We start from the raw sequence: 26,607 nt of genomic DNA on the forward strand, positions 1-26,607 counted from the left end.
GTAGATTGGCAAAGACCTTTAAAATCATCCAAGTCCAATGGTTGTACAGCCTTGGCTTAGTTGTTCTGCAGCTGAGTCTTGCTGATAGAACTGCAAGTTAAATTTTTATCCATTTATCCATCTTTTGCAGATAGTAATGAAGAAGAATGCAAGGTAATACCGTGCAATTACATGTAATTAATTCTTAATAAAAGCTGTTCATGGAATCAGGCTTAACTGGAGTAGTCTTTCTTGATCTGATAGCCAAGTATTTGCATGGTAAGATGTGGATTTTACCTGTTCTCTGTGATATAATGTTGCTATGATCACAGAGGCCGTTGGTGTAATTATAGACTGACTAATGAGTTTTGTTTAGAAAAGAAAAAAACAGTAATCCAAAGCATCAGATGTATTAGTGCAAGTTAATTATCTTTACTGGCAGGGAGCAGTGGCTAAGCATGCAATGCAGTCATTTACATCAGCAATTGCAAGCTTTCATACATCAGAAATAATTGTCAATCTTTATTACTGTTGATGAAGAGAAATATTATGTCAAGTTATTCTTCGAATTGTGCAACAGGAGCCTAATGACCTTGCTTTCCTTGCAACTGAAACACCAAACCCAGATTTTCAGATCATCTGGATTTGAAGCCTTTGATTTTTCCTTTTCCTTCCCGTTAGTGAGTGGGAGGCAGCTCGAGATTGTAATGCACCCAACCACTTGTTATTTTCTCAAACTGTTTTCCTGTAAACACAGATGTCCTGCTAGTACATCCAAGCTTCTGTTAGCAGCTTTGTATTACCTACTTGAATTAGTAAAGGGATATGATAAACAAAGGTGGAGAAGGCTTCCAGCCTCTCAGCTCATATTGTAATATTGAGCAAGAGCAATGTATTTAGTTGGAAAACAGGGATACAATGCAAAATAAAAGCTTGCTTTGAGATTGTTTTTTTGTTGGGCACTGGAAAAGGTTTGCTTACATTTTCTGGATGAAAAGCTATGATGAAATAGCCAGCTCTCTTGACTGGTGTGTCGGAGGGGAAGCAATAGCTTGCAGAACCTTTGCTGGCTTACGGACAGTTTGGTCAGGTGTAACTTTTCCATGGTCATTTCCTGTAACGCTGGGAACTGGCTCTGTGACACTGGGATGCATTCAGCCTGTGTGTGACATGCAGTCATTCTTCTGGTTTGCGTGGTTTGGAGAGGGATAGATTGGGATTTGAGGTAATGCTGCTTGAGTTGTAACAAATGTCATTATCCTTTGGCCTTCAGTTGACTAGACCTTTGCAGGAGGAACAGTGATAAATGTTTTTGGAGGTTGAGAAGTGGAGTATTACTTCTCTTTTTTTGAGTATGGGATAGTTAATGAGGTTGGACCCTGGGCACAGCCCAAAGGACTTCATTTCTGTCGGGCGCAAAGATGAGTGTCACTCACCAGTTTTGCCAGAAATCGACCCCCTCCTGCCAGATATTCTCTCCTGCCTGGTCAGGGATGCTGTTACTACTGATGCTGGTAGTTGCAGTTGTTGACTTTGGATATGACATGCAGTTTTAAAAATACATGATGTTGGAACAGGCAGATACTCTCATTGATCTGGAAAGAGAAGTCACTGCTGATGGTGGCAACCGCAGTTAATGTTGAGTGTGATGGGTGATCTGAGGCTTCTCTTGTAGAGAAGCAGCATGTCCTGGTGTATGGGAAGCATCTTCCTTGGTGGAAGAGCCTTTCGATGATCCCGAAGGTCTGGAGTTGAATTGAGCTTGCTAATGCCAGTGCTGATGATAGAGCTGGACTATGCTACATCCATTCTGCAGAATGGTGACTTGTGGTACTCTTGGAGTTTAATGTGACTTACCCAACCCCTTCGTGTTTTATATGTCGGACTGTCAGTCTCATAAGATTGAGCTTGACTTCTGGTCTCATAAACCCAAAGCCTCAGCATGAAATTCTGCACAGCAGGCCATGATGTGTCATTGTACTGATCTTCTCCTTCTTGTCCACTTTTGCAGATGCCTTTGTAAATAGCCAGGAATGGACACTAAGCCGATCTGTACCAGAACTGAAAGTGGTGAGTTGATATTTACCTTCTATCTCTGAAAAATATCCTGAAAGTGTTGCACACAAGTGAAAAATCTTCTAAGCTTTGTTAAATCTACTGTTGGGGGAAACCCCCCCCCAAAACAGTTTTAAAAAGTAAAGTGTTTTTCTTCAGTGGAAGTATCTTTATGAATTTTATGTACCTTCTATTTTTATAATCATGCTTCAAAGATCTGTTTGCATTCTGTTGCTGTTTCGACTTGTTTGCCTATGTGACCCAGCTACCTAGGGTGGTCTTCTTGGCAGGGAACCCCAATGCTTCTGTAAGAGGAGAAGTGGAAGTTAGCAGGTGATAGATAAACCTCCTTTTATCTCACTGGAACAATTTTTCACAATTTCTTCAAGGACTAAATGTCTTTTCACTCTATCTTAAAAGAATTTAAATGATTTAGTACTGAAATTTTTTTAAAAGAGTATTTTGAAGGTTCATCTAGTGAATCAAAACCTATGTTTTACTGTAAGAATGAGCAGTGATTTAATAGCTGCTCACAGTAAGTTTTCCCTTGGCCAAAGCATTTTCCACATAGGTGGAAGAAAGGGAAATAACACAGCAACACATGGAGAAAATTTCCCCAATTTGCCCTTTTAAGCATGAGGACCATGGAGGCTGGAGTTGAGGGCTGCAGCCTCTTCATTGTGGATATTGAACCAGCAGCACATAGTTGTGGAGGCTGGATCGCTGCGATGTTTACCGTGTGCAAGTCCGGCTTTAATTAAGCAGAATCAATTTCTCAAGCCCTACAAAACAACTGCAATACCCCAGATACCCAAAACGGGGTGACAGCTTTGGTCTGTGCCCTGCTCCCCTTGCCTGGCTCTACCTGCATGAGCTGCTCCGATCCAAACGCCTGTTTGCTGAGTGGTGAAGTGAACTGGGCAAGAGCATCTGAGTGAAGAACGGGTGGCTGGTGCCATGCTTCACTGGCCTCATGCTTTGCTGGCCCCCTTCTCGTGTGGTAGGTGTCTTCTTCCAAATTTGAGTGGGTAAGTAGTGTTTCCAGGGCTGAGAGAAGGCATAGGTCAAACTCATTGTGGCAACTGTGCTTATGCAAAAGGGCATTTGAATTGAAGCAGCTTCCTCACGCCTAGGGTTATGTTTGTTTTGATTTCAGCAGCACACAAGGTAAGTAAAGGAGAAACAGGGCAATCAGTGGATGTAACTGCCATGCTGGAAGGGCCAGCAGTGCTCATCAGGTTCAGTTTAACTGGAAGTGTAATTTGGAAGACAAATAGCTCCCAAAATACCTTGCTGAATAAATCACGAAGGATTTAGGACTGGAATGTGTTGACTGGAGTTAGCTTATGCTGGCAGGGATTTGCTGAGGGTTTTCTTGCCCATCCCTTCCTCTTCTCATAGAACTACTAAATCTCAACACCCACCAGTAAATGGGGGTGTGCAGGTGAGACCAAAGCTGTAGCTACTGTGTGTTGTGATGGGAGAACACCACAAAGGCCAAGCATTAGGTGATAGTCTTGGGTTACAGGCATTCCTGTGATAAGGTGGCTGACCTGGACAGATCAGAGAGCTGGGCAGTTACCTGTTGCGTTATGTTTAACAGGGCAACTGCCGGATCCTGCCCCTGGGAAGGGACAGCCCTGGCTGCACCCCCAGCCTGGGGGATCAGGCACTGGAAGCTGACTGTGTGAGAGGGTCTTGGGGGTCAACAACCAGTTACCCATGAGCCAGCAGTGTGCCCAGGCACCCAGGAGGACCGACCACATCCTGGGGTGCATCCATCACAGCACGGCCAGCTGGGCCAGAGAGGGGATTGTCCCGCTCTGCCCTGCGCTGGGACAGTTTTGGGTGCCACAGGATAAGAGGGACACAAACTGTTGGAGAGTGTCCAGAGGAGGGCAGTGAGGATGGGGAAGGGTCTGGAGGGGAAGGCTTCTGAGGAGAGGCTGAAGTCCCTGGGTTTGTTAAGCCTGGAAAAGGGAAGACTGAGGGGAGACCTCATGGGGGTCTGTGGCTTCCTGACAAATGGGAGCAAAGGGGCAGGCGCCCACCTTCTCTCTTTGGGGACCAGGGATAGAACCCAAGGGATCGATGTGAAGCTGTGCCAGGGGAGGTTTAGGTTGGATGTCAGGAAGAGGTTCTGTACTGAGAGGGGGGCACTGGGACAGGCTCCCCAGGGAAGGGGTCACAGCCCTGAGCTGGGCTGAGGGCAAGAAGTGCGTGGACGATGGGCTCAGTGCCATCTCTGACTGGGCTGGGTCTGTGTGGAGCCAGGAGTTGGACTCGATGGTCCTGATGGTCCCTTCCTGGGGTGTCTTGCCCACTTGATGTTTGCACCAGTGGTAGGAAAAGAAATTTCTGTTTCATGGCTGCTGTGGGGAATTGATTTTAAGCGGTCGCCATGCGTGAGGTGTCCAAGGCTTCGGTTTGCATAGTCCTGGATAAAAGCTGAATTCTCATGGTTACAAAGATACTAATTTGATTACACCACCCCAGATGACTGAAGCCAGCAGGACCAGCCCTGGCTGTGAACTTGTGCTCCCACAGAAGGGGGAGGTTGTCTTCAAACTCTGGCGGCGGTTTGATTATTTAATGTTATTTCATGGGGTTTATTTGATTTTCTGTTTTGTGTAGTGGCTACTGTTATGCCCTTGGGCTCTACTGTAGTTTAAGGGGAATAGGAGTGGGCTCTGGAGAGCAGAGAAGGCACACAGGACTGCAGTGAAGAAAAGCTGATGGATGGTTTTCAAGGTGTTTATGAGGAAGGAGCACCTTTTCCTCCTGCCTCCATTTTATCAGCACAGGCTGGATTGATTTCTTACCAGGTTTTGGAAGGTTCTTTATTTTTGTTGATCAAGTACTGCCACAGAGTTGTACTTAACAGTTGTTGATGCTTCTGTTCTGGTCAGGAGCTTGCTGGGTCGGCTGGCGAGCCCAGTCCCTTTCCGAGTGATGGTGGTACTCCTGGCCCCCATTTATCCAAACGTAAAATAAGGGTGGGGTAGCCAGGCTAAATACCAGATTTTCTTGGCCAAAATACTTTAATTTGTTCCAAAAACATATGCAAAGCACACTTAGGCTTCCATGCTGGACAGCTTTAAAGCACCAAATGCTGTCAATACACACTTTTTTTTTTTTGCAAACAGGCTGTAGCAGGACATGGGCAAAGGGTTTGGGTGTATTTTACAGCGTGTCTGGCACATGCAAATACATGATTCAGCGTTGCACAGATGTAACTGCCAGAGCATTGGATTGTAGCCTCATCAGCTGAATTTTCTCATTTCTGAACAGGGTTGAGGTGGTATTTTTTTATTCTGTGATGTGCTGGTCGTAACTCTGTGCATTTCCTGCATATCCATGAATAAATAGAAATGAGACTATTTGTGTATAAAATATGGGAGGCAGGAGTATGACTGCTGTATGAACACACTGGCCTCTTGGTCATAACTGGGGGTATCATCTTGAAACCAAGGACTGAACCCTGATGCCTCTCTGCACTAGTTGTCCAGAGGAAAAAAATCAAGCCAGGGAAGATTTCATAGTCAGGTTTGGGGAAACTTGCTTTGGGCTTCTGCACCCTTTGAGAGGTTCACATTAGTCCTCCAACAGAAAGCAAACTGCATTAACGCTTTTCTCATCTTCTCTTTTCCCCCCCCCCGCCCCCACTATTGAAGTGCCTAAAGAACTTCTGTCAGTTCAGTAAGTCATTTGAAGGTGATTTAAAAGATAAATCCAAGAATTTCTCTACTAAGAAACAATTAAATACTCTGATCAAGAAAATCAGTCCTGTGCTATCTTTAATCGTTTCCTGCCCTCTCAATCTTAAGAGAACTTCATGAAATGAATAAAGGGAGAAAGAGGGAGGCAACGTGCTGCCTTTCTTTGAGGATGGTGCGTGGCTTTTAACAACATATCGAAAGGGAAGAAGGCTCTAGCTTGATTATGTGAGTTAGTGTAGTGGATGGGCGAAGACCAGCAGGATGAGGCTCAGTAAGGTAAAGTGCAGAGTCCTGCACTTGGGCCATAACAACCTCATGCAGTGCTACAGGCTTGGGACAGAGTGTCTAGAAAGCTGCCAGGTGAAGAGGGGCCTGGGGGTGTTGGGTGACTGCAGGCTGAACATGAGCCAGCAGTGTGCCCAGGTGGCCAGGAAGGCCAATGGCATCTTGGCTTGCATCAGAAACAATGTGGCTAGTAGGTCTAGGGAAGGGATTGTGCATTAGTGAGGTATTTGGCATTAGTGAGGCTGCACCTCAAGTGCTGGGTTCAGTTTTGGGCCCCTCACTACAAGACAGACATTGAGGTCCTGGAGCAAGTCCAGAGAAGGACAACCAGGCTGGGGAACGAGCTGCAGGCCAAATCCTCTGAGGAGCAGCTGAGGGAGCTGGGGGTGTTCAGCCTGGAGAAGAGGAGGCTGAGGGGAGACCATCTCACCACCTACACTGACCTGACAGGAGGGTGCAGAGAGGTGGGCGATGGTCTCTTCACCCAGGTGACAGGACAAGGGGGAATGGCCTCAAGCTGCACCCGGGCAGGGTCAGATTAGACATTAGGAATAAGCTCTTCACTGAATGGGTTATCAGGCACTGGCACAGGCTGCCCAGGGAGGGGGTTGAGTCACCGCCTCTGGGTGTATTTAAAAGGCTAGTAGATGAGGTGCTCAGGGATATGGTTTAGTAGAGGACAGGTATGGTTGGACTTGATGATCTCAAAGGTCTTTTCCAACTTTGTGATTCTGTGATTCTTAATTGAAATACACTTCTTGTCCCTCCTGATGACTGCTTTCTGCATCAGTTCCTACTGATAGATTTAGTAATGCCCTTTGGGGTGTGAGAAAGAGGAACATACCGGAGAACCCAAAGTGCTGTAAATTTAGAAATGCTGATTAGTCTTGAAAGACAAATATAACATTGTCTTCTCAAGTCATGAGATGTTTTTCAAATATTTGGGGTCTCTGACTAAATGCAGTAACGTGTCCCAGCCATGGATGAAGGCCACAGCATCTTCACTCTCACTGGAGCCCGAGTTGATGCATTTCTATTGTTCCTGGCAGTTCTGCCCTCTGATTGGTTACATTTCTGCTTTAATTTGGGTTTAATGTAGAATAGCATTAGTTTGCATCCATGCAGGACTAGACATTTGTAAGTGAAGGATTCGATTGCTGCGATGAAGAGATATAGGTGACAGATTGTGTATCTCCTGATGATATTGAGGGGGCTTTTGTGATTGTGTTGGTGCTACACAGGTTTGCTGCAAGGTAAGTCAGAAACGTCTTCTTTCACAAAACCTTTGCTTTCAGCTAGTAAGCGTGGGCATCTTGGAGGCAAGAGCTTTGGTCCTGTTACAGGGCTGACCCTCTAGCAAAGCAGGGCTTGTGGAGCACAGTCCTCATTCAGGAGGTCTGAGCGCTCAGCTGTATCCTGCACTTGTTGGTGTTCAGCATCAGATGGGCTGAGGTTTGTCAGGGAGATGATGTCGGGCACCTGTAGAAGTTGGTTACCCTTCTCCTTAAAGAGGTTTCTTTCTATGAAGCTGCAGGAGCTCATCTCACTAAGAAGGCATGTCCTGTAACATTTCTTTCTGGGTTAGAGCTGCAGGAGAAAAAGATCTGATGAACAGTTTTATCTTGGCCAGGCCTGAGGGAAGTTCTGTGGTGTGTTTCCAGAGAGCATTGCCCACAAAAGTTGTCTCCAGGAGGGTGAGACTGGTTAGCCTCAGAGGAGGTGGCCTTTCTGTCTCATGTATCTTGCACTTACTTTTAGATATAGACGTGTATGCTATCGTGGCCTGTTGTTTCTCTGAGCTCTGAGTTAGATTCACAGTTTCGTATAGCACACTGATTTAAACTCTCTCTGAGGTCAGCTCGAAGCCCAGGACATGGATAGGTGTTGTCCAACCACTTAGGCTGCGGTGTCCTCTTTATTTTTGATAGCAGCTGTGCTTATGGGGAGTTTCTTGGCTTATATATATATATTTATCTTTTTTAACCAATTTTTTAATTTATAACCCATTTTCTGTCTGTTCAGGTGGGATCTGATGTCTCTTTCTCTCTCCCCTAAGTTAGGTCATGGTTTATTCTTGTTTGCTGTTACTTCTGAAATCTGTTTTGGGGTTCTTGGGGGGTTCCCCTCCACTGTAGCCCACACTGTTTGCCATGCGGAAGGGTGATGCGAGACTGTGTGCTGCTTACTCTCTGCATAAGGTCATGCTTTCATCTGAGCTGTTCTTGCACATCAGATGCAGAGAGAATGTGGGCATCCTTTGCATCCCTGTTACCATTCTGTTCTTGTTCTGGGTTGTGAAGAATAAATAATCACTTTTTCCTGCTCCCGACCTCCAAAGCTGTCATTGGGTTGAGGTGGCACCATGGTATTGGTTGAAGCACGTTTTGATGTAGAGGATAGTTTCTTGCCAGTTGGGATTATAGAATCATAAAATCACCTAGACTGGAAGAGACCTTTAAGATAAGTCCAACCATAGCCTAACTCTGCCTAGTCCACCTCTAGATCATGTTCTCCTATCTATGAAGATCACTTTACCTACGTGCCTTATAAGTACTTCAGGGGATGGTAACTCCACCACCTCCCTGGGCAGTCTGTTCCAGTACTTGAATACCCTTTCAGTAAGAAATTCTTCCTTGTATCTAACCTAATTTCCCCCTGGGCAATTATAAGCCATTTCCTCTCATCCTATTGCTTGTCACCTGAGAGAAGAGACCGACCCCAACATCTTTGCAACCACCTTTTAGGTATTTTTAGAGAGCATTAAGGTCTCCCCTCAGCCTCCTTTTCTTAAGGCTAAAAAGCCCCAGCTACCTCAGCCACTCCTCGTAGGACTTGTGCTCCTATGAGCTTTGTTGCCCTCCTCTGGACGTGTGCAGCATCCCAACATCCTTCCTGTAGTGAGGGGCCCAAAACTGGATGCAGTACTCTAGGTGTGGCCCCACCAGGGCTGAGTATAATCACTTTCCTACTCTTGGTAGTCCACTATTCCTGACAGAGGCCAGGATGCCATTGGCCACCTTGGGCACCTGGGCACACTGCTGGCTCCACTGCTGGCTCATGTTCAGGCAGTGGAGCAGAAGAATGTGCCTTGTGTTATGTGCTTGTGCAGCCTGTGTTGATTCAGCGAACTCAGGCAGATTTGCAGAGTTCATCCCCTTCCAGGGACCTTATCTTCTGAAGGTATATATATATATTTTATATATATATATATTTAACCTTGTGGTTAAGGTCAGGATCAACATGCAAGAATGGAGTGGGCTTGGGGTTGTTGTAAAGGACAAAATAAGTTCCCATCTACTCCTTCAAAACCTAAGTAAGCGCAGAGTTGTGTTCAACAAGATCTGAATTAGCAGGTGACAACTGGTACATATACACACACACATGTTTATTTGAAAGAGAAGGCACATTCTCCAAAAAAATCATGTATGCCGTATGATTGAGTCCTTGTGTTGGGTGGTCTGGTGTTCCCAGTGCAGATGCTTCGGCATGGAGGGTTTGAGTTGTAAAGTAAGGGGGACTTGAGCAAGCTGGGATCTGCCTGTCTATCTCCATATATACCATGTGTGCTTCAGTGGCGAGTCACGGTGAATCAGGTAGGGGGTAGCCTACGGAGATGCTTCCCAGCGCGAGAATGTAGTGATGGGTTTATATATTGCAGTGGAGAGGTGACAGGCTTGTCCTGAGCTTCTGGCTTCTTCCCTGAAGCCTGTGCATTGCCTGACGTTCACGCTCCATGTCAGTGTTGAGCTGAATAAAGGGGTGCGACCCATAAAAGCTGATGGTGGCTTACGTGTTTTGTCATGTATGTGCTCTGCTGTAGCCTTAGTGTTTTGACATTTTATTGGTTGGTGTGTTTTGGAGTGTTTCTACCGTGCTTGCTTTCTCCTCAAGTGCACAGAAGTGATTCGTGCGTTAAGATTGTGGTGGAATACACTGTTTTTTCCAGGGATTAATTGCAGTTGAACTTATTGCCCCTTTTCTTTTTTTAAATTCTTCCAGGGGATCGTGGGTAACTTAGCAAGTGGCAAGTCTGCACTTGTACACCGGTACCTGACTGGCACCTATGTCCAGGAGGAATCACCAGAAGGTATGTGGATATGCAGCTTTCACAAATTCATTTATTTTCTCCCAAATTACATCTTTATTCATTTTTAATCACATAGAAATGAGTCAGTAAAGAGCCCAATTTGCTATTTCACTGTTCAGGGAGATTTTTTTCCCTTTAACATTCTCCAGACTGAGATAAGCATACACCATGAGAATAACTGTAACCTTTTCATAACTACTTAGCGCCCTGAAATACTTTAGCAGCCAGTATGTGTCCATATGGGAAACGTCTGGTCCTGTATTGAGAAGAGCTGAGGGCTCTGAGTAGTGCTGCTGCTTTCAGTTTGGGTGCTGAAAGCCACAGTTACTGAATCTGGTACAGGATTCCTGCAGAATCAGGCCCCTTGGTTTGGGAGAATCAAAAACTTTCCAAGCTGAAAATAAAGATAACTTGTTACATATTTAATAGATTAAATCTTTGGTCTTGAAGTTTGTTGGCTTTTTTAAAAAATTGTTCTTGTGCCATAGAAAACTAATTCATACCTGACAACATTGTAGTGTTTAACATTAATCCAGATTTATAGCTTGAAATCAAAACTATCATAATACCTTATAGAGCTGTAGCTTACGCTAAACACTTTTTTGATATATATAATTTTTTTTTATCTATTCTCCTTATGAACTTTTAAATCCAACTCTGAGACACTGAATTTCTGGTTCCTTCTTTTCCTTACTGGCTGTTCCATTCTTTGCAGATATGGATGCAGGTAACTATACATTGTCTTCATGGCAGCTCTTGTTTTGAAGGAGAGACTGGGAGTTTCTGTACTCTAGCGTTTTCCCCTTGTTCTGTGTATCATTTTAATTTGTTTCCTTTTGATTTCAAGTCTTTAGTGCATCTCACTGTTGTTGTCTCTTGCTGTAGTTGTCTTTTCAGCAGTAGTTTGTAGCTTCATGCATCTTCGATAACATATGTTTCAAATTAACTCTTGCCAAAGGAAGCTGTTCAGCATAATACTTGACATTTTAACAGGCTTTAATTGTGGTTAAAACGGGAGGAGAGGGAAGGGGAGGGATGGACAAGGCTTTCTCCTTGTGTAATTGCAGTAACAGCAAAGTCTTGCCGTTTCTAAGCTTGCTGTAGATGTTTTGCTGCTTTGTAGCAGTGATAGTTGAGCCCTGCAACAAAACTGGGTGTAGATTAATGCCTGCTTCTGGGTGCTGATAGAGGAAAATAGTTATGTAGATCATAGAATCATAGAATGGTTTTGGTTGGAAAAGACCTTCAAGATCATAGAGTCCAACCATCTATCCAGAACCAAGAACAACATCTCCTCTTCTTTTAAACCTCTCCAGGGATGGTGACTCAACCACCTCCCTGGGCAGCCTGGTGCAGATACTGACAACCCTTTCAGTAAAGAAGTTTTTCCTAATAGCCAACCTAAACTTGCCCTGATGCAATTTCAGGCCATTTCTCCTTGTCCTCTCACTAGCTACCAGGGAGAAGAGACCAACTCCTACTTTACTACAGCCACCTTTTAGGTAGCAGTAGAGAGTGATGAGGTCTCCCCTCAGTCTGCTGTTCTCCAGGCTAAACTATTCCACCGCCACAGAATGCAAAACTGAGTGTGTTTACAGATGCCTCCCTCATTTCATGGATGGAAAATATTATGGGTTATTTTTCTTGCAAGATTGAAATGTATTGATTATTCACAGGGTGAACAGCCGTCTCCTCCAAAACGATATGTTAGATGCTGTTCCTTGAGAATGTTGCCATCTGTCCTTTTTGTCTTCAAGGATTTTTGTTACCAGTGCTCAAGTGACGTTCTGACTGCTTTTCCTGAAAGGATTGGATTCCAAAAGCAGCGTCAAATCATGTCTTTCCACATAAGTGTAGCTGACAAGCCTCACTAATGTGACACCATTTCATTTCATTAACAGTAGCAAAAGTGAAATAAATACGTGCTCTAATTCACCTTGTAAGGAGTAGGGTCAAGATTTCTAATCAAGTTAGTATTAAAGGAAATTCAACCCATATAAACAGTCCTTACTAAACATCTGCAGCAGAGATTTGTTGGTGTTTTATCCGTTCTGGGCCAAGCTAAGTTCATAGGCTGCCGTTCCATAGAAGATACAGCAGCAGATGGTTGGTTCATGTGCAGCGTGGGACTCTTGGTTTTTACCTGCTGCATGGGAAGGTGGCTTTTGGTAAATAGAGACTACATGGAAGCCTTCATGTTGGTGGCCAACGTGGATCTTCCTCTTTCCTGAGGTATTGTACATGTGCTGGGTTGTTAAAGAACGCCGTGTGTATCGGACATAGAGGCATCAGGTGCTCGAATGGTTGGGCAAGGGTCGTCTTTGGGGAGAAGGAAGGGCCAGCTTTGGGGAGAGGGAAGGGCAGGCTTGGGGAGAAGGAAGGGCTGGCTAGGAAAGTTACTGTCTTCAAACAGCTTACAGCAAAATTTATCAGGCATCATATAATTAGCATCTAATTACTAAAATGATGAATGCATAATTGGTGTGAAAATAGTGATTACGACCAGGGATGGCTATTTCTGCTACCCTTTGCCTTCTAAATTGCTACAATTATTTTGAAAGCTGCCCTGAATTAAATGAGTGCCAGAGCTCCTTTAGACTTTCTAAGGTAGCCTCGCTATCCCAGTAAATGAATCTTAAGTACATAAAGATAGTTTCATGTTTCCTTCAGCTCTTGTCTTTAAGATGAGATGTTTTTCTGGCTGCCTGACACCGTCTCCTGACTGAGAGGAGGGATCTGGCCATATTAAAGCACAGAGCAGTTTTTTATCATCACCTGGCTCGACTTTATTTCTGTTCAGAAATAATTTCAGTCTCTACTGTGAATGTGACATAAAAATCTTTGTTTTCTCAAAACATAAGTTTGTTGTGGGTAGAAAACTGACTTTTTCAGCTCTTCCTTTGCATATTTAACAAGCACACAGTGACACTCCTGTGTGACCGGTTTTTAAATCAGGTGTCAGAGAAGAAATGATGTGTCATTACCTCTGACAAGTGAGAATTTCAGTGGTCTGTGACTTGGTGATTTTCTTCGGTACAAGAAGGAAATGATGGGAAATAAGGTACTGTAGTGATTTGTGATCTTCTGAGCAATTGGAAGAAAATCTACTACTAAACAGCCTGTTGGGTTTTCTCCATGGCAGTATGAAGTAACATACATGCAGCCTGCTAGCTTTTGACACCTAAAATTTAATTCTATCTCCAGGGACAAAATGGAGAGTGTGTGTGGAATCTGAGACCACGCACTTGCAGACCAAGGTGAAATGAAGTTCATGGGAATAAAGGGTGTCAGGAGTATTCTTACTCTGCTGAGTTTTTGTTTCCAAAAACCCGTGGAGGTGTGAAACGTGCCACATCTCTGGTGCATCGGTGAATACCCTAATTCATGTTGTACTTCAGTTTGGGGCTTTTTCCAGTGAGCCTAATAATAAAATAAAAAGTTGAGTTGTGATCCATGATGTCTCAAGTGGGATGAAGGAAAAGGACTTTGAGGTTTTTTCCCACCCTACTGCCACAGGACAGTGAGATGGCAACATGAGCTGCTAAATCTATCCAGGATGTCCTCTGCTTAAGGAACCTAAGGGGGGCAGCTGAGGTCATGTTAGCAAAATCCCCTTGAATTCACAGAATAGTTCAAGTGCGAGTTGATGCTCTACTTCGACATTAACATGAGGCACAGATGCTTTAAGTAGGTTAATAACTAAATATTTGGGTATATTTGGAGGACTAGAACATCTCTCTGATGAAGAGAGACTGAGGGACTTGGGACTGTTTAGCCTGGAGAAGAGAAGACTGAGGGTCGATCTTATAAATGCTGATAAATCTTTGAGGGGTGGGGTCAGGAAGATGGGGTCAGTCTGTGTTCAGTGGTGCCCAAGGACAGGACGAGAGACACAGACTGGAACAGGGGAAGTTCCTAACCACAAGAAGGAACTTCTTTCCTGGGAGGGTGGCAGAGCCCTGGGCCAGGCTGCCCAGAGAGGTTGGGGAGTCTCCATCTCTGGAGACATTCAAACCCTGTGATCCTGGGCGCTGTCCTGTGCAGCCTGCTTGAAGTGGACCCTGCTCTGTCAGGGGGTTGGACTGGGTGACCTCCAGAGGTCCCTGCCAACCCCCATTTTTCTGTGTGATTTGTGATTATTTTTTTTTATTCCTTACACTGTGGGTTTTTCACTTTCTTTCAATTCCTCCTTTCCCATTTCCTGTTTGTCACTGTAGGCCGTGCTGGTGGTTCTTGTAGGTTGAAAGGGTTGAAAGCCATTGTGTTACGGGGTTTTATTCCTCTTGGTGTGTTGAGTGTGACCAGGCTGCAGTGCGAGTGGGGTGCAGGGGTTTGCCTGGTGCTTGGATTTCATGGTGCTGCAGCCCAGGTGAGCTACCGAGTTCCACCACACTGGGACCCTTTGTCCCTGGAGGAGAAGATACATCGAGTTTTAAGAAGCCCTTAAGTTCAGGTAGAGTTCTCTTAGGTAGTAAGGGTTGTGATAAATGTGTTCCCCCAGTAAGTGTGATGGAATAAAGCCTCGATGTGCTTTCCAGAAAGCTGTGATGGTTTACTTTGTTTAGAATCTTGACCTAAAAATAATTTTAGACTAGAGAAGCCTTCACTGAGTAACTTTTTTCAGTACCTGCACTGAATTCTGTATCACATGAGTAACAGGAATGGTCCTTAAACTTAACATAGGTTGTGTTAGGTTGGCAGAGACCTTCACAGTCCATCTAGTTCAACCCCTGCAGTGAGCAGGGACATCTTTAGAGCAGGTTGCTCAGAGCCCCATTAAGCCTGACCTTGAATGTGTCCAGGGATGGGGCCTCCCCCATCTCTCTGAGCAACCTGTTCCAGTGTCTCACCACCCTCACAGGGAAGAACTTCTTCCTATTCTTCAGTTTATTATCTCTAGTAACTATTTCTGTATCCTGCTATTTCAGCAGAGTGCAATTATGTGAAGAAGGGTGAGAAAAACTGCTTAAAATTTCATTTGCTTTTGTTCAGCATCCTCTTGTGAGATTTTCACCTGGCTCTAGACTCTTACAACATATGCATACAAAAAGTTCAGGCATAACTGTTTAGCCTAGATAACCTTCCAATTGGCTTTGCTCATGGAAAGGGTCCCGTTCTTCAGCTGCTGGGCTCTGGGGTGAAACCAAGAATAGAGCTTGTTCTCCTGGGGGGAGGCAAGTGAGGCAGGAAGGGAATACTGTGTTTTGATGTTCTTTATGCAGGGGTGTGCTAGGAGATATAATGGTGCGGTGGGGATCATGGTTGGGTGTCAAACAAGCTGTGGCATAATGGGACAGCTCTTTCCTTCTGTACTCTGTGATTCTGGTCCCTTTCTTCCTAGAGTTCATTAACCATGAAGGTTGAAAATGTAATTCTTCCTTCTGTCAACAGTTAGGCTCTTGCAAATCTCTTCACAGAAGGCATTGGCTATTTTTATCCAGCTATTTAAAAAAAAATATGTAGGAATCCAGAGGCTGTATTTCCTAAGCAGCCAGATTTGATCTTCCACGATTAAAAAGGTGACGTGTCCCAGGCTAACCCATGTGTGCTGTGCACAGTGAGCTAACGGGCTGAGATGTCAATGGAGAACAGAGAAACTGGTCCTCTGAATTAAGTCCTTATGTGCTTTTCTTAAAAATTAAATTCTGTGCTTTTTTTTTTGGTGGAATTTCTTGGAATTCTGTAAAATCATTATCATGTGTGTACAAGACTGACACGTAGCTTGTGTGGGGACATTTTCCAAGAATTCATGGTGCGTGTGAATTACCAAAGGTGACACCAACCTCTGAGTCAAGCTTGGTGATGCTCGGGCCACAAAACCTGGGTAAGGTGACATTTTCCACATTGAACCCAAATCCTTGGTGGAGGTCTCTCAAGGTTCCACAGCACTCCGTGGGGCACCTAAAGCTATTTTTCTTCCCCGTTTCCCTTCTTTTTTACCTTTTCCCTCTTTTTTTTTTTTTTTTTTTTCTTTTTCCCTTTTCCCTCCCCCTATCCCCATAAAACTGCAGACAGATGCAGGAGACATCAATAACTTTAGGAGGGTGTGTCAAAATTATCTCCATTCCCTTCTCTCAGTCAGGGTAAAACCACAACATTTCCTTATAACAATAACAACTGAATATTTTTATTTGGCATTTCGTGCTGACATCCAGATAGAAGAGAACACTTTTTTTGATCATGGGGAATTATTTCTACAGTTGGGTCTCCTGGGCTTTGGGAGCCTTTCAGGCTTAGCATAAAAGCGGGTGTTTATGTATTCTGCAACCTCCCCTTGCCTTGTCCCCCCGAGACCACCCGTCCAGGTTAGCAAATTCTTTGAAAAACCCACTCCGTTCTAGCTGTTGAGCTGGCAACTGTTTAACAGCCCTGCACAAACAAGGAACTATGTTAATTAAAGGAAGAAGTTAAGTATTTGCTCTTTTCCTGAGGAGAAGGTGCTGAAGAAGCGGTTTCCTAGAGGGGACTTCCCTTTTTAGGTTGCCTGCCATCAGGGTGAACTCCCTTTGAAGATGTCTTCTATGCATTGCGCCTTGAACGCTCTGCGGTTTGGGGGCTGGAGGAGCTCTGCCTGTCTTCTAATGGGCTCCTCTCATGGTTACACTTAATTTAATACAAATTGTAACTCAGTAGTAATGAAAAGGACTCTTGAGTCTCCAAGGCTCTTTGCTTTTCACAGAATCACAAGGTTGGAAAAGACCTTTATGATCATCAAATCCAACCATTCCTGTCCTGTGCTAAACCATATCCCTGAGCACCTCATCTACCTGCCTGTTAAACACACATAGGGACAGGGACTCTCTGACCTCCCTGGGCAGCCTGTTCCAGGCAGACTGCTCTTAAGGCAGAAGCCAGTTTACAGTTCCTGTTGCTGCAAGGAGAGCCTACCTTCCACTTAAGTTTTATTTTTTAAACATTACTTCTGGGTGTATTTGTAAATCCCAGCCCAACACTAAGCTCATGATAGCGTAACACACATGTTGTTTGAACGTGTTACTCTTTCAGCCGGTATTGTCTTGTGGTGGGCTGGTTTTTCCTTTCCATTTAATGTTTGGTCATTTGGGGAAGTCCTATTGGAAATCATATGCCTGATTTTAGTCACAGTGTGGTTAATTCTCAACAGATTTACCTATTTTGTTTTAAATTGACCACTATAGCAGGCTGTCGCTAGGTTTTCCACCCGTTTTGGGAATGACCAGGGCCTTCCACCTTGCAGGGTGGTAAGATTCAGTCTTGACTAAGGGCTGCCATTCTCTCTTCTCCCACCCGTGTGCTATCGCATCTGATCTTTGCCTTGAAATATTTGGGGAGGTAAGTAAAAAAAAAACCACCGAATTCTGAGATGATGGTAGTTTCTTTGTCTGGGTTTCCTTAGCAGATCTTAGTATGACTTATTTTTAATGTGTTTTCAGACCAGATTATAGTATAATCACATCCAGTCCAGTTTTAACTTCAGGCTTGCTATTTGTAACGTAGTGCTGTAATGAAAGGACCGATATTATAGGAGCCAGCTATAAACTAAGTATAAAAAGCAAAGGGATGCCTAAAAATAGAAAAGAGAGGAGAAAAAAAGCCTGAAATCTGCATTTCAGGGCTTCCAGGAGTCTAGCTTTTGGCTCAGCTTGGTTATGCTGTTTAGGGTTTGTCAGTTGGTATGTTAAGATCACCTGAAGTTGAACTTAGACACAGAAATTTTGAGCAGATGCTGTCAGGAGATGATGTATATGTTGGGTTGGAAGATAGAATGGATTTGCATCCAGAAGTTCAGATCTACAATAAGCCAGATCTTTAAGGAGCTGTGGTATTTTCAGTCACAGAGCTAACTTCATAAGGAGCTTTGTTTGGGAAGTGGTATTTTGGGGTGTAAACTTTATGAACTTGAAAAGAATGGTGATGGAAACAGGTAGGAGTGTACTAAAATAGTGTTGCATCCTGCCCAGAAACGTTGTTTGCTGCTGTTTGCTTTTTGTTTGTCTCCAGCTGACTCGATAAAAATAAGCTTTTAAAATTAGACTTGTAGCATCTGTACAATTAGTGGGTGTGATGTGTGTAAGCAACTGTCTGCACCTGCTGTCAGTAAAGCAAAGAGCAAAGTAAAAACCCCAAGTAAGAATGAAAAAAGAGCTATTTTATATGCCTGGTTTAGAATACAATCATAGAATAGAACCACCAGGTTGGAAAAGACATTTAAGATCATTGAGTCCAACCGTACCTGTCCTCTACTGAACCATATCCCTGAGCACCTCATCTACCCATCTCTTAAACACATCCAGGGTTGGTGACTCCTCAACCCCCTCCCTGGGCAGCCTGTTCCAGTGCCCCATAAACCCTTGTATGAAGAATTTTTTTCCTAATGTCTAATCTGATCCTGCCCTGGTGACTTTGAGGTCATCTCCTACCTTCGAAGTAGAAACTGAACAACTGATTTAATTGTTGGCCCTTGTCACCTGATGCGATGGGCCCAGGCAGGTTGTTATGGGGATCCTCAGCAGGATGATGACAGCAGTGTGGGATTGCTATTGGCCTTATGAACTGGAGGTGGTAGGTATGATGACCTGATCACATTGCTATAAATACAAAATACCTTGTGTTGCACACCCTCCCCCCTTCCATTTCAATACTTAATGAGACATAGCTTTTAAAATACTTGAGCACATTCATCTGAAGAGCTTTACTGTCCCAAACATCTGACATCCATAGTTGTGCCCTGATGAAATTTAAATATCTCTGCCAAGCTGTGAGATGGTGGTGCCAGATTGGATGCTAAATGCAAGGAACAAAAGCAGGAGTGTGGGAATCTTCAGGTAATTTTAAATAGCAGTCATGGGATTCAGCATGTGGAGCAAGTTCGGTGGTGACCAGTGCTGAGTCTGTCTCAAAAGCCTCCTGGCGCTTGGGATGTTGGGGTCCACCCAAGGGATTGAAGTTCACTGGTGGTTCCTCATAGGTTCCTGCTGGTTATTTTTCATTCCCTTTAAACTGTCAGAAATTTGTTTTTTCATGTGAATGAACTGTGAAAAAGGGAGTGCTCACAGCATGGAATGTGTTCAGCTTTTACTTGCTCAGTGCCAGGGTTTCTGTGTATTTGTCAGATGGAAATGTGTTACCTCATCACATTGAGTTGATGGGTGTCTAATACCTTGTTTGCAAAGTAATGCAAGTGATGTGAGCTTTACCACGCTGCAGAAAAACCTTTCAGCATTTTGCAGATTAAAGCTAGAACCTTTACCAGGGCTAAAATATCAAATCTATATACTGTATTTAAAAAAATCTTACATACGTTGGTGTTGTGCCTTTCTCAGGAGGAAAGACAGTCAGAGACTTCTTATTCTCCAGGCAGATGTGAAATGATGGACAGAGTTCTGGTGCAGTTCCAGACATGTGAATAGTTTTGTCTGTACTAATTAAGTGTGTTTGGTACTATTTCTGCTGTGTTGAATACCTCAGTTTTACCTAGACACAATTTCCCAAGCTGTCTTTGAGCACGTTATACTACCTGTGTGGCTTCTCCAGAAGGGGAGGTGGAGAACTAGTCCCTACAGCAGACGGGTTTAATGATTGAGTAGGTCCTCTGCTGTCAAATTAGACACCAATTATGCTGTAAATGGCATGCCCTGAGGTCCAGGTATGGATGCTTCAGCTGGAAGAGTGAAACCGTAACAAGACTTTCCATGTTCTGAGGGTAAACTGGTTTAAAATGCTCTTTGGCCGTGACTGTTGCCAGAATCCCATTCTACTTCCCAGCTTGGCTGCTGGACTAGAGATCCCAAGATTTACACCTGGGATGTTGGTGACTCTTGGGTAGAGCTTTGTGTGTCTACTTCCACTTGATACTTTGGCCTGTTCACCTGGAATCGTAATAAAATAGGAACTGGAAAATTGGCAAAGGTCTTTCCCTTGCCCTACAAGGGGACTGGACAGTTATTTCTTAGTACAAACCCTCACCTCTTCTCTCTTCTAGTCTGTTCCCTTGAATAACCACAATTCATGGGCTCATTTTTCTTGCTGTGTATTTTGTAGGCAGATTTTTTTTTTTTCTTTGTGAGCGCTTATGACCACTTTCCATTCAGTCCTTCCTTCCGTCCCATGGAATGCACTACCCAGAATGATGCGGGGAGTTTTGGCTGAGGCTTTGTAAGCTGTTGACAACATGAGGGCTGGGATAAGCTCTCTGATTGTTTGCTGTGCTGGTGGTTTGCTGTCTCACCCTGCCTTTGCTGCTGCTTAGGTGGAGGGCACTCTGTCCTGATGCTGCTGCTTTGGGGTTGGGTTTTTTTCCCCCTTTTTCTACCTTTCTATCGTCATGTTATGGTCACTAGAGCAGGGCAGGTTCAGATGAGACATGAGGAAGAAGTTCTTCCCTCTGAGGGTGGTGAGACGCTGGCACAGGTTTCCCAGAGAGGTGGGGGAGACCCGATCCCTGGAGATATTCAAGGTCAGGCTTGATGAGGCTCTGAGCGACCTGCTCTAGTTAAAGGTGTCCCTGCTCACTGCAGGGGTGGGACCAGATGACCTGTGAAGGTCCCTGCCAACCCAACGCATCCTATGAGTCTTCTGTTGGTAGTACAATCTGATTTTCTAATATAATCACAATCTCTGCTGCTTTATTAGCTGGAAATTAAATAGCCAGTTACTTTCATCTTCCAAGTTATCAATAAAATACTTGTGTGAGGCTTGAAACTCCAGCAGAAACTTGGGTTGGTTTATTTTTGTTTTAAAGAGAAGTAATTTGATAAGCACCAAGCACGACTCACTGTTGCTTCGGCACTTCCAGCACTTTTTGGGACTTCTCTACTTGAATTACAAGCATCAGAAGCTGTATACTGAAAATACAACATTTTGAAGTCCTGACTCCATACAGGGAAGGAAACTTAATTGCTCAGAGCCTGGCTTTTTTTTTTTCTTTTTAATCTTGTTTAAGTTGGTGGCTAATCCATCGTTTTCTTTTCTTCTGTCGGAAAGATGAGGTTGGCTGGGAATCCCAGCCTGTTACTGGGCTGCTTGTTTTCTTCAGATGTTGACAACTGCTTAGAGTTAATGGAAGCAACTGATGTCACCCTCTCATGGCTCCTCCTTATTTGCTTAATCTGCATGATACTATCTGTTAAATGATTTTATAGCACTTGGAAGTGAGATGGATTGCTTTGCAGAAATGCCATTCGGCATCATGATAGGTCCTCGAATACACACCTTCCTCCCCCTCATTCCCCCCCGCCCCCATTTTCTATCTAAGCATTAATTATGGTCTCTGATTCTATGCAGCTTGAATACTTAAATTTTTTTAAAAGTATTGTCTGTATTTTCCTGGATGCTTTAGAACTTAAAATTCAGTTGATCTCTATTCAACTCGCCCCTGGGTTTTGTGGCCCCATCTTGAGCTGTCCTTCTGTGGAAGCATTGCTAAATGGGTTTCTCCCAGAATGGCACTGTTAAATGTCTTGGTGGCTGCTACTAAAATTCTAGCAGTAAGGGCTGCTTCTTTTCATGGAATTATGAGATGATACATTAGTGTTGCTTTGACATTTTTTGGCTTCTGATAAGAGCATCTATATAATGTAATACTATTACATAGGCAGTATTATTACATATGCAATATTATTGCATCATATGTATTTTGTGCCTGCCTTGCATGGAGTATCACGTGATAGTTCAGGGAGAACTTGACCAGTCTAGTCATAGAATTGTTTTGATTGGAAAAGATCTTTAAGATCAAGTCCAACCATAAATCTAACAATGCCAAGTCTTCCACTAAACTATGGCCCTGAGCACCACATCTGGGCATCTTTTAAATCCCTCCAGGGATGGTGACTCCAGTCTCCTGGGCAGCCTGTTCCAGTGCCTGACAGCACTTCGGGTGAAGAAACTTTCCCTGATATCCAATCTAAACCTCCCTTTGCTGCAACTTTAGGCTGTTTGATCCTATCTCTTTATTTGGGAGAAGGGATTCTAGTCCATGACTCTATCCATATGTTTCTTAAAGTACATCATGAAGAGAAGCAGTGGGGTGTGAAAAGCTCTGTCTTGGTTGCGGTGTTGGTTTTTTGTGTTCTGCTTTTGTTTCTAACCCAGGTACTTGGTTATCTGCTTGTGGCTGTGGACTCATGCAAGAGCGATAGTTCCCCAATCTCTGAACTTCTGTGGTTATGTGCTCAACCACATCTGGTTTCTGAAGTACTGTCTAGCATAACATTTGCATTAAGGAAATAGCCCAAAGCCAACTTTTGCCTGTGACTGAAAGATAGTTTGTCAGAGCTTCTTTCCTGTTAATACCGATAGGAGTTGACATCAAGCACTGAGCACAACTTGATTGGGTCAAAATTTACTTTGTAATGCTTCTTCTGCAATAATATGCGTTTTTTTATTTGTAAAAATTCCTTTCTAATGCTTTTTTGTGTAAATGCATGCTTTCTAAGATAGCCATTTCTGGGGTAGTTTATTTAAATAAAACGTTGGGGTAGCAACACTGGCATTGGTTTACAGGGCTGTAGCAGCATACTTTAGTAGTGCTGCTTAGCTGCAGAAGATCTTGTGAGCAGATTTTTTGGGGTTAGGGGTTGGTTTTTCTTTTGCTTAACCAATAATTTTCATCTTTCTGGCCCTGAAAGAGTGTGTGTGAATGGAGCATAAAGGACTTTTCCTTGCGTTGCCTTGAAGAGGAGCCAGATTCTTGGCACTGCCCTTTTCTGTCTTAGAGACAAAAAGGATGCAATTCCCCTGTGTATGACGACTGACCACCCTTGTCAAAATGCATGTGTTGTTGGGAATAGAAAATACAGGCTCTTACAGCTGCTTCGTCTTCCCTTCGTCTCTCCGCTCCTTGCCCTGTGGTCATGGTAGACATTCAGCTACCGCATGGGTTTGTCGTGTGGCCAGCCCACCAAATTTATCTTTCTCATATGGCCAAATAACTTTATCACCATGGCAATTTGCTTGAATAAAGAGCCTGGCGAGTGCAGTCGAGCCTGGGGGATACAGTATGAAAATCAGCGGTTGCTTCAGTGAGCAATTAGGCAGTGAAAACAGCTATCAGCTAGAGAAGAGGCGGCCAGGCTTTCGTAGCCGGATGAAAAGAAAATAATCCATGGAATTCCCTCTGCACTATAAAGCTTTCTCAATACAGAGCTCCTTGGGATACGACTGCGTGCTGTATGTAAAATCTGTATCGATTTTTACTGGAGGACGGTTTCGTATCGCTGCGGATTCAGAGCCCCGGCCGTGTAGAATGGCGTGTATTGAAATGAGGTGGGGAAGCTTTTCTTGATGCCCTCAGCCTGGTGTTCTGATTTGGGCTCGGTCTTTAGCCACGGTTGCGGCTCGCTGACACGCAGAATTTATTCAGCGTTAGGTTGATCAAAGCTGTTATTTCTAAATGAAGTGTCTTGTAGTAGGAAGCCAGCCAAGGGTACAGGAGAGGGTGGGTGGGTTTTTTTTATAGGAAGCGCTGCTCTTCTGGTGGGTGTTGTCTGGCTGCTACGCAGGAGTAACGTTTCCCTCCGTATGCACAATGCTATGCATGTCTGAAAATGAGTCTCTGAGTCAGGAATGATCTTGCCTCAGAAAACTGGGACTAATAAGATAGAGTTTTAGAGAAAATAAATGACATGCTAACATCCCCCCCCAAGAAAAAAAACCACACCCTGCTGCACAGTTTCACTGATTGCTTTTATAAAATCGCTGTGATACTTCACGAAAACAGTTTCCAGCACCATCTCTTCGGCTGTAGAGTCGTTTAGGTATTTGCTGGCAGCTCTTTGCTGTGGCTTTAGAGATGGGATTGGGGCTGCAAGTAAATGTGGTTCGGCTTTTGACCGCACGCCTTGTGCTCAAGCATCTTTGTGCTTTGACGTGCCTGTTAGGACATAGCGGGAGCCGTCGCTCTGGCCTTGGGAGCCGTGAGCCAGGCTGCCAATCTTTTCTCTTTCAGTGACCTCCTTTGGCAGGTACATACAGGAGTCGAGAAATCCCCTCATTAAAAAGCTGCGAGTGTCATCGTACTGATGGGACTAGAACAAAGCTAGCTGCCTCCCTGGGGAGGAGCGCGGTGGGTTTTGAGCTCATTCTTTAAATGTAGAAGGTGGCTTCTTTGTTTTCAGCGTCGTCAGCTTAGACAGTATCTTGTGGCTCCGTGCAGATGTTTTGTAGGCATGGGAGACTTCTTGACAGGTAGTGGTAGCTCAGTTGTCGGACTGGATGTTCAAATTCTTTTGTTCTTATGCCCCTGTGAGGCTTTGCAAGCTCAAAAAATGTATTTCCTAAAAGAACCCAAACCCCTAGTGCAGTTCTGTCCAGGCCAAACTGTCCCAGAATCCCTGACCTTACCCTGCTTTTACATGCCCATCCTGGTGATTGAGCACATTAGGGTTCATCGAGCCAAAGGCAGGATCCCTCAGGTTTCGGCCTTAATCTTGTTGCCACAGGTACCCCTATTGCCTTGGTTTCATGAAGCCTGTATGTTCTTTGGTGTTTCTACTGGTGTTTGTGTCAGTGCTTAATACTGAGGTAGATTTTCACAGTCTATCCTGTGTAGCACCTCATGTTGTGATGTGCTCGTGATAAGGAGCGCTTTAATGGTGTAGAGACGTAAGTTAATGAGGATGCGTCCTGCTTTGATCTCAAATTTGCATAAATCAGTTCCTACTCAGGGAACGAGCATGAGTCTGCCGTTAGGTTTCTGCATCTTCAGACTTGATTTGAAACGCTTATCACGGGTTGGAAACGCAGGGCATCCTTCAAAACATCTTGGGTCTGGGGCTTGTCAAATTTAACTCTTTAAACATTTAACTCTGTAGCATGCCTAAACCCAAGCAGAAATGCATGAGGGTGTGCGAGGAGCTAGCGTGTGTTCCAAATAACGAGCATACGCGGCTTTTAAGGGTGAAGAAGCCACTTGAACAGACATAAATTGACTCTGTGGTTTGCTGACTGCTGTGCTGGGCTGCTGCTGCGACAGTGGTACAGCGTGTCAAGATGGGAATTTAATTCTAGAAATGGAAACACAGCAGTGTTCTACTGAGCTCAGAGCATGGCTTTTTTTGGAGAGGGCGAGGACCAGGTTTACAAGCTGGTTGCTTAATGTGGATCTGCGTGGGAAGAGGACGCTTGGGTTACTGCGAGTGTTAAATAAGGGATGCTCCTCAAAGCTGCTCCTGCAGACGAAGTCTGAAGTGGTTCCCAAGAACAAATCTCGTAGTGCTCACTTCTGTGGTCTCTACCCACTATATCCATGTATTTTGATACCATTTTTGTTTTCCAGTTCTCTACTTAGACATTTTATTTCACTTTGTCTGTGCTTTCTTTATATACCTCTGAGGTCTGTTTGAAGATATGGTGAGACTTGAAAGGCGTCCTGTTGGAGAGGGGGGATAATGATTTGGGTTTTCAATGTGTTCAGCTCGTGGTATTTTATAATCAGTTGTGTGAACTTTCAGTGTTTTAGAAAAGGAAACTGGAAACGGCAATTATGCAGAACTTTCACTCTTCAATCACATACAGACTGCATTTCCATTGTTACTTACAGCTTTAAAGATCCTCTCTGGAGGGGCTGTATATTAAGTAATTCATCTTATTTAACACTTCATTATGAAGCGTATGCAATTAATTGACGATGTATAGAAATACCGATCTGGTTAATAGAAATTCAGTTCCTGAGAGCTGAGACTAGTTTTCCTTTGGAAGTTACGTGCTTGGTTTCGATTATTCTTTTCAAGTTGGCTAATCTACATTTATCTGCCGCTTGCTCTTCCAAGGCAGAAATTGAAATCCGGTTTGTGAGTGAGATAATGAAAATCTATACAGAGCTCTTCTGCTCCTTCTCTGCGGTTCAACAACCAGATACGAGACTGTCTTAATGGTCACGTGCTTGGTGCTGCTAAGCTGTTCATAATAGGGTAGGTTCATAAAGAAATGAAAAAAAAAACCCGCAGAAAACTAAGAATAAAGAGCACAAGAACAGCAGCAGCAAAGCCACAAACACGCACTTCTCCCCTTGTTCTTATGTCTTTTATTAAATGTGTTTAAACACATTTAGATACTGCACATAGACGTGTCTATGTGTCAAGTGACCTTGAGTGGAAACGTGCTGTCCTGGTTGGGCTGGGGCAGTGGTGGGGCTAAACCAGTATGTCGTTCCCCTAAGTTTTTCTGCAAATGTTGTGAGGATCAATGCCAGCCTGTCCATGCACTAATTTATTGGCTTAAGACAGCTCCGTTGGAGAATAAACCAGAGTTGTTCACTTGCTTATCACGTGTTTGAATGCATTGGGTTTGATAGGATGACAAGTTTTGAGGTAGGCATAGCTGGGAAATAGGGTTTGCTTTGGAAGTAGCTCCAGTTGGGGGGGGGGGGGGGGGGGCGGGAAGGGAGATGAAGAAAGATGTTTAGCCTGTGTCAGTAGATTTGTTTTATCTTGGTCTGGCAAATTCAGATGAAAGGTAGTTGGGTGATGCTGAGTGTGGTTTGTGGCTGGCGGGGGGAGATAAGGG

General features: G+C 44.1%; 1 protein-coding gene across 2 annotated transcripts in view; it reads left to right on the plus strand.

The window, feature by feature from the left end:
* Nucleotides 1-26,607, plus strand: part of AGAP1 (ArfGAP with GTPase domain, ankyrin repeat and PH domain 1) — a gene marked incomplete at its 5' end in the record, with an annotated part of 392,415 nt that overhangs the window by 120,731 nt on the left and 245,077 nt on the right. For both annotated transcript variants that reach the window (XM_084265229.1, XM_084265230.1), the window contains 2 exons: nt 1,991-2,049; nt 10,038-10,125. In XM_084265229.1, coding sequence (XP_084121355.1) covers nt 1,991-2,049; nt 10,038-10,125 — 147 coding nt within the window. The remainder of the gene's footprint in view (nt 1-1,990; nt 2,050-10,037; nt 10,126-26,607) is intronic.

Source organism: Gallinula chloropus (assembly GCF_964237585.1).
Source record: "Gallinula chloropus genome assembly, chromosome: 5".
Taxonomy (NCBI): domain Eukaryota; kingdom Metazoa; phylum Chordata; class Aves; order Gruiformes; family Rallidae; genus Gallinula; species Gallinula chloropus.